Below are 8,366 nucleotides of genomic sequence, written 5' to 3'. Positions count from 1 at the left end.
GCTGAGAAATTTACCAATACATTGTGTATAATGCAAATACACAGGTTTACAGTCACTTTATGAGGCCTTTACAACACGGGTGGACTCCAGTCATGTCTGGTCATTTTTCCATTGTTAAGAGAATATTTGTATGTTATTGAACTAGTGCAAGGATGTTAGGAAATATTGGTCGAATTCTTCATTAATTTTTGTAATTTGTCTGTGGTTTTCCGTCCTAAGAAAGATAAAAATATAACGTGTACCATGGAGAGAGACATTTAGAGCGCATTTTCTTTATACGCAACCAAATTATCAAAACTGAAATTAAGAGACGTACACAAGTTATTGGCAAAGTATATTTTGGGGAACAACTACAAAACTGTCGAATATTTTTCAGCGCTCTGTTCCAAAATTAAGACTCTCGTTCGCATGAGGAAATTAATGGCCAAACTAAAATAACACATTTCAGAAAAAGTTTAATTCTGCTGTCATAGCGCACGCGAAAGCGGTAGGGGATTATTTCTGGCCCTCACTCCCACGCAATACTTCCAGGGAGAAAGAGGCTCTCCAACCCGGCCGTGACCCCGTGAGCGTAGCGCTGCGTGACAGAGAGAGGGCATAATTGAGTATTGTTGAGTAAAACAAGGTACGGCTATCCGCTTGAGAGCTTCACCATCCTGACTAGCAGAGACATGTCTTGGTTTATTCCAGTTGTAATCGGTTTGCTTGCAATCTATTTCGTAAGCAGACTGATCCCTCGAGCGAAAGTTGATGTTAAAGGCAAGTATGTTCTTATTACGGGCTGTGACTCCGGTTTCGGTCGCGAAACCGCCATCAAACTGGACGAGATGGGGGTTTGCGTGATAGCGACTTGTTTAACGAAGGAAGGAGAACAGAGTTTGAAATCCGTGACAAGCGACAGACTAAAAACATTCCAGATGGATGTTACAAACTCACAGCAGATAAATGACGTTTACCAGGAGGTGAAAAAGAGTATTCCTTGTGATCAAGGTAAATCTATTGAAGCATTACATTTTTCATATTCCACAAGGCTACCCACGGTATATATATAGCGTTTTTACGTGACGTCATCAAATTCTTAAATCCAAAACTAAAGAGCCACCAAAGGTTTTGTCCTCATCAGGCATAAGAGGTTAAAGTTATATCTGTTTACAACTTTCCAGCTCAGTAGCGCCCTTCGTTTGGAAACCAGCACATTTTGAATTTTGAAGTTATGGTGGTGCGTGACATAAGGGACGAAAAATATGTATTTATCTCGTGATTTTTAGCCTTTCAAGACGTTGTCGTACTTGGAAAAGCGCTTATTTAAATGTTTATTTGCTCAGTGCAGATAATCATTGTCTCAGATAACCAAAGTAAGTTCCAGATGTTAACACTATTTTCCGGCCGCCATTTTTTCATTTGAAACTTAAATCAACAACAGATGCAAGTTTTGAAGCCCCAAATTGTGTGCTTTTGTAGATCTGATTGTCTCTGAATTCATTTCATGTGGGCCATATCATGCAAATGATTTCTTGAGCCTTGCACTTGATCGATCATGCGTTATGTTGCAAGAGAACACAAACAACAAAATCGTTGAATTGGCACGTAATATTTTAAAAGTGAAAAATAACAACTGAAAAACTTTCAAACAGTTTACTATATGCGTCGGAGTATAGAAAATTGAAAGAATTTTGATCACAGAGTATTGAATGACCTGTAATAACCGTAACCTGTTTCAGATACACTTCAATATATTGCAAATCTGCTTAGCTTTTGATACCAAAAAATTCTTGCTTTCAACGAAACACTGAAATTGGTGGTCTTAAATCCCGTGCATACAACGACTGTTCTTATTTGCACGTGCCGACTGACTCTTTGTTTTCATTGAAACCACAGGATTGTGGGGCCTGGTGAACAACGCAGGAATTCTTGATATACGTCCAATCGAATGGGCACCGCTGGACCTCTTTAAACGCATCGCAGACGTAAATCTGTGGGGAATGATTGACGTCACTAAGACCTTTCTACCGTTGGTGAAAAAAGCGCGGGGACGAGTTGTAAACTTCTCAAGTGCTGCCGGTAAGAGAGGGATATATTTATTAGTAATTGTTTAATTGTTCTATTACCTGCTGCACTAAAAACTCAAGTCTCTTGGTGATTGTCTGTTTTCTTGAATTTTATACTCTTCTTAGCAAGTTTTGGGCTTGTGTAAGAAGCAAGTTCCGACAAAGGTGTAGTGTTTTGCAAAACCCTCAGACCCATAACCTCCCCCTGGTATATCAACCAACGGCGGATTTAGAAGAGGTTGGGGTGGATTGGGTGGCTAACCACCCCCATTTTGGATAAGTCAAAACAAAGAAAAATAATTTAAAACGATTGTGAATACTATGACAGAATTAAAGGCAAGCATTCTGGAGACGAACTTCATAGTAATTTCTAGTTTGTGGCATATTTGCTTGTATTTCTGGTGTAGCAGTTTTAAAACAGATTCTAATTCTCAAATTGCAACATTTGGGGGCATGCCTCATTGATTCTGCAACCACCCTTTGAAAAATCTTGGATCCGCTCCTGTCAACATTTAGCTGTTAGAACAGTCTTAAAACAACAACAAAAAGGTAGATTTCCAAAGAATGCATTTGTTAATGTCATTACACTTCAAGCAACTTACAGGTAAGTCCTCTGTCAGTGCAGTTTTTAAAAAGGAATTTCTGGCTGATTTGTTTCTTGAGCTCGTTAGATTTGCTTTACCAGCGTTCTTTTTTGTCTTGGCATATTATTTTGAGTAAAGCCCCGGCCAAAAAACTGCAACATTTTGGCGCAACATATCGCAACATTGTTGGCCCAGTATTTGCAAGCCCTGGCCAAATGATCGCAACATTTCAATGGACCATATCGCAACACTGTTGGGCGCAACATATTGCGTGCGTTTGACCACCCTGTTGCGACGTGTTACGACATGTTGGGTGCTGCAAATCGAACTAGTTCGCATGCTCTGGCGCAACATTGTTCCACGAACCTGGCCAAACGAGTAAACATCGTGCAACATCCTCAAATGTTGCATGAAAAATTTGAGCAGTTTCAAACTTGAGCCAACAATACCCAACATGTCGCAACACATCGCAACAGGGTGGCCAAACAAGCACAACATGTTACCCCAACAGTGTTACGATACGTTGCGTTGAATTGCTTCGATCGTTTGGCCGGGGCTTAACTGTTTACGTGGCGTATCACGTGACCATTTGTTTAGGCACACTAGACGAATACATGTAACTTTAGTTAAGTTGTTTTCCAAACTTTGGTTTAACCTTGTTAATGAACTTGAAATTGTTTTGTATCTGCTATTATTATTTTTTGTATTTAATGTTTCTCATTTTGCTGTAAACAACAGGTCGACTGACCACTAACTTCGTCGGAGCTTATTGCATTACCAAATACGGCGTGCAAGCGTTCTCTGACGCTCTCAGGAGAGAAATGCATCCCTGGGGAATCAAAGTGAGCATCATTGAACCAGGAGGATTCAAAACACAGATGAGTAATGCCCGTGTCATAGAAAGGCAACTAAGACAAGGCTGGGATAACCTGAGTGACGAACTGAAAAGAGACTATGGAGAAGAATACTTAGAAAACGGTTAGAAATCTTATCACTTCATCCTGGGCATAGGCGTACGGGCACCTTCGGACTTGGGGGGCGATGACTTTCTTGCCCGAAAATTTTACGCAATGCCCTATTACGAGAGTGTTGAAATTGGGATGCAAACGTACTCAAATTGCATGAAAAACAAAAATGTTCACAATTCCCACATCTAATGAAACTGCTATAATTCGAAAAATAGTTAGATTCAAAGTTTACGTGTACATAATCAATCAATCATACTCTATCAACAGTCTCAATCCGAGTAAAATCTAAAAGTTATTAAAAGAAAAAGTTCTCAAAAAAGTAACTAACTAGAAACTATATTTACGAGTTTTGGAAATCACGCAAACAGCATTATTTTGTAATGTTTTCCCTTAAGTGCCGTTGCCCGAATCATTTACGTTTTGCCCGAAAAATCACATAATTTCCGTAGCTAGGGGGGCTGCAGCCCCCCTCGTCCCCCCCAGCTCGTACGCCTATGATCCTGGGAGTTCTTTTCCTACGAGAAAATTGACAACTTGATAAATCATTCAGTGTAAGAAACCTAACCCGAAGTTCATACTACTATACCATGCGAGATAGAGATTCCCTTTTCTTTCTGCGCAGTGAAAGACTAGAGGGAACCGCTCGATTTCCTATCGTGCATGCGCGAACTACGTCATACTGTCACATGGGTCGTAATCAAACTTATTGTTAATTTATTTACGGGTCAAGTGACGAATTATTTGAATTCCGACTTGTCTTTTCCACCGTTTGTTTCGTAGAGAAACAATAGAAATTTCCAGATAAATGAAACTGTTTTGTTTATCAACTCTCAAATCGTATTCCTTTGACAATAAATAGTCTGTAAGGTGAATTAATGTACAGAAATAGATTCTGGAGTTGTACAAACAGAAAAAGATCAAGGATTGCCAGTTATTCATCGGACAAAAGTTCTGAGTTTGTTGAGTTCGTACGAGACGAACCCAGGCCGGTGCAGTCTTGCCAGTGAGGCCACAGCTACTAACACGGCCACGGCCAATTCCTCAGTCTTCCTCTGCCAAAACCATTACAACACTGCCACTGCCACTGCCGTGGTTACTGCCACTGCCTTTCTCGCTGCCACTGTCACTCCCATCACCTGTCAAACAAAAAACTGAAAAATGCGAAGCCAGATCCATTGTAGACTGACCGTACATTTATTGGTTGCTGTTATTTGTCGTAGGTATAAAGTTCCTATCTTCCAGTTCTCCTTCCCATCATACCTATCGAGTAGTTGACGCTGTTGTCGACGGACTAACGTCCCAAGCACCACGTGACCGATATCTAGTCGGTTTGGACGCCTGGCTTTTCTTTGTATGGATGGCGCGGTTACCAACCGGCCTGGCAGACTTCATAATCACTCGCGTGATATTTAGAGACATAGTGCCAAGGGGAAGCAAGTAATGAGTGAAGCTCGGGTCTTAAATGAGGAGTACGTTAACCAGTCTAAAAGTACGATCACATAACGCCTCTCCTCATGGAACTTCATTGGCTACCCATTGAACAAAGGATAAACTTTAAAATTCTACTGATTGCATTTAAGGTGCTACACAACCAAACTCCTACATATCTAATTGACTTACTTACTCATTATCATCCCTCGAGATTACTTCGTTCATTTCCTAAAAACTTGCTTTGGAATTCAACTTATAATCTTCAGTAAAACTTATGGTGGGCGTTCTTTTGCCGTTGCGTAGCCATCATCGTGGAATTCTCTATCCCAATCTGTCAAAGATTCTACATCAGCTAACACTTTTAAACGTAGACTCAAAAAGCATCTTTTCTTGAGTGCTTACCACGGATGCTGATTTTTTATTGTTTTATTATAGTTTTACAGTTTTTAGATTTAGTCAATTTTAGATAGTTTTGGTAAGTTTTCTGTTAATTTTCAGTGAATTTTTATACTTGCAAAGCGCTGTTGAACCACTGGGAAACAGCGCTATATAAATGTATTATTATTGTCATAACCATTACAATTTCTTCAAATGTAATTGGTGCATAAACTGCTGTATTTTGCACTAATTAATTTGCAAAGATATAATCGGACAGTATAATGGGACAGTTGGTTAAACAGTCAACTCCCGTTATAGCGGACAGCCTCGGGACCGCGATTTGGTGTCTGTAGTAGCGAGAGTCCGTAATAGCGAGGTGCGAGAAAATTTTTCTGTTATAATATTTGGACAGACTGAACGAGCTTATTCATGACAGCGAGACTGCAAAGAGGGCCTTCAGAGAAAAAGATGAAGAAATTTTGATTGATGGACAGAAGAAGCGGAAATCGAACAAAAAAGACAAAGACAATCTCAAAAAGCAGAAAAAATAGACTTGATATTTGTGCAAATATTCCAAGATGCTGCTCGGTGTCCGCTATAACGAGAGAGGAAACGATAAAATTGTGACGTTGGGACCGAATAAAGTGTTCGTAAGTCCGTAATTGGAGAGTTCGTAATAGCGGGAGTTTGTTTCAGTCAAACGCCTGTAACTTTCGCCGGGGATTTAGCTGCTGTCCGTAACAGCGGTATCTGTAATAGCGAGGTGTCCGCAAGGCGGGAGTTGACTGTAATCGGACACCTGTAATCAGACAGTTACATGAGCCAATCATTTTAAGTCCTTTCAGCTAAATCCACCAATCACCACATTGATTGCAATCACTATAGCAACAAAAACTTACCGCTCACGGCAGGGGCCTTTTTCAAAATGGCGGAATATGTATCTTTAGATAATGTCTTTACTGGCAATATTTTCCCCGATGTAAATTTTGACACATTTCCACAGTTTCTTCAGCAAAGTGATGAAAGTTTATTATTGGAATTGCCAGCTTTCACAGATGAAATACTAGAAACACAGCCCACAGTGACCACAGCATCGTTGATTCCCTCACAAATTCCACGAACGGAAACAATGCAAGTTGAGTTATCTGATTACCTACAGCGGCAACATTCTGTTCCAGATGAAAATATTTCCTTGCTAATAGAGAAGAGTCCCGTTTTCCAGTTGTCTCAGGCGAAAAAATAACGGAGATAAACTAGTCGGCTAAAAGCAAAAACACAAAGTGTGAAAAAAATAGTGTACAGCGCGAAATATTGACGACAAGATTGAGAGTTTCAGCCCTCAAACTCTGGACGAGAATTTGACAAAATTCTACGTTGAAGTGGGAAAAAAGAAAGGCGAAAAAAAATAAAACAAAAAAAACAAAAAGCCTAAAGACGTAGGAAACTTCCGTCCAAAGACTCATCTCAAAATTTTGATTTCTGCGCATGCCCGAGCAAAAATGTGATAAAACGCGATGCTAGTGGAAAGAAAGGCATTCTGTCTTGTTGCAAATGCCTTTTTGAGTAGATTAGAGCCAGTTTAGCTTATATCCAGGCTAAGGATGTCTAGAAATGCGTTTTTTCGGCCAAAAATCTCCACGTGTCAATGGGTTAAAAGCAAATGAATTGAAAAAATAGCAATAGTAACTGTTTGTCAATCTGTCAAACATTTACAAACCTCTATCCTCCTTCCTTTACCAACTAAGAGATTCACAATTATTCATTCACATTGTAACTAAAGTTGAATAGTGGAGAAAGTTTTCCATTTAGCGGAAAGTACTAAGATATTCTTAGTTTCCACACCGTCCAGTAAGTATAGCATATTCATGTCTATAGCTGGAACAACATAATTAAGAGGGTTTGGCATAAGCATTTGCCGCGCCACTCCGGAATGTTTTGATTCTTGCCTGGCTGGGGATGCAGTTCTCAGGCTCTCGTGCACAGCGGCACGAGATAAGGCGAAGCCGAGAGAGACGAGTCGGCGAGCAAAGTGAGCCCGCGAACATGAGAGCTTCTCATTATCTGTGCCTCTCACAATACAAGAAAAGCCTTATTTGTCTGTAATACTGCGTTTCGATAACAGTTGGATTGATCATTTTTTATTATTCACCGTAAAAGAGATGATTATTTGAGTGAACATGATTATTCCAGTATAGTACAAAATAAATCTTAGACAGAGAATTCCTCGCCGATTTTAGCAAAAAAGAGACTTGCTATTGCGTTCATTGTAACGCGTCTGAGGAGTTGAAAATTAGATGCTCCTGTTCTCCATACAAAGTACATAGTATAAACTACATTATATTAAGCTTGGGTGACCTGTGGTGTAAACAAGCAACGATCACCGACTACTGAACTTCAGGAGCCACATGTAAATCATGTTTTGGTTTATTCCAGTTGTAATCGGTTTGCTTGCAATCTGTTTCGTAAGGAGACTGATCCCTCGAGCGAAAGTTGATGTTAAAGGCAAGTATGTTCTTATTACGGGCTGTGACTCCGGTTTCGGTAGAGAAACCGCCATTAAACTGGACGAGATGGGAGTTTGCGTGATGGCGACTTGTTTAACGAAAGAAGGAGAACAGAGTTTGAAATCCGTAACAAGCGACAAACTAAAAACATTCCAGATGGATGTTACAAACTCACAACAGATAAATGACGTTTGTAAGGAAGTAAAAGGGCAGATTGCTTGTGGTGCAGGTAAACTTTGTAAAAACATTAGACATTTCTATACACGGTTTAGGTTTAGATTATGTCATTCGTAAGTCAATAAGATCGCCAGAAAATTCTCTAATTTGTAAAACTTGGTTTGAAAAGATAGGCAATTGTCACTGTTAGAATGAAACCTTGAATTCTCATTGAAAATTTGCAACTTTTGCACATTTTTGTTTTGCTTTTTGATAAAAGCGAAATCAGGTCTACCG

General features: G+C 39.8%; 2 protein-coding genes across 2 annotated transcripts in view; both read left to right on the top strand.

Annotated features, from left to right (window-relative positions):
• Positions 1 to 252: 252 nt before the first annotated feature.
• Positions 253 to 5,458, top strand: LOC145479383 (short-chain dehydrogenase/reductase family 9C member 7-like). Its single transcript, XM_081457737.1, has 4 exons — positions 253 to 990; positions 1,879 to 2,061; positions 3,371 to 3,610; positions 4,821 to 5,458. The coding sequence occupies exons 1-4, from the start codon at positions 672 to 674 to the stop codon at positions 5,039 to 5,041; spliced, it is 963 nt and encodes a 320-aa protein (XP_081313863.1). The 5' UTR covers positions 253 to 671; the 3' UTR covers positions 5,042 to 5,458.
• Positions 5,459 to 7,809: 2,351 nt separating this feature from the next.
• LOC145479377 (short-chain dehydrogenase/reductase family 9C member 7-like) overlaps positions 7,810 to 8,366 on the top strand; it is a 5,150-nt gene continuing 4,593 nt past the window's right edge. The window contains exon 1 of the mRNA XM_081457725.1: positions 7,810 to 8,142. Coding sequence (XP_081313851.1) covers positions 7,824 to 8,142 — 319 coding nt within the window. The 5' untranslated portion in view covers positions 7,810 to 7,823. The remainder of the gene's footprint in view (positions 8,143 to 8,366) is intronic.

Source organism: Orbicella franksi, chromosome 2 (genome assembly GCF_964199315.1).
Source record: "Orbicella franksi chromosome 2, jaOrbFran1.1, whole genome shotgun sequence".
Lineage (NCBI taxonomy): Eukaryota > Metazoa > Cnidaria > Anthozoa > Scleractinia > Merulinidae > Orbicella > Orbicella franksi.
This window is presented reverse-complemented; position numbering and strand designations above follow the sequence as displayed.

Excerpts from the sequence above, each read along its gene's own strand:
- LOC145479383 (XM_081457737.1), top strand. The coding sequence starts at position 672 with ATGTCTTGGTTTATTCCAGTTGTAATCGGTTTGCTTGCAATCTATTTC. Across the intron at positions 991-1,878 it reads GAGTATTCCTTGTGATCAAG|GATTGTGGGGCCTGGTGAAC; the intron begins GTAAATCTATTG and ends TTGAAACCACAG. Across the intron at positions 2,062-3,370 it reads AAACTTCTCAAGTGCTGCCG|GTCGACTGACCACTAACTTC; the intron begins GTAAGAGAGGGA and ends TGTAAACAACAG.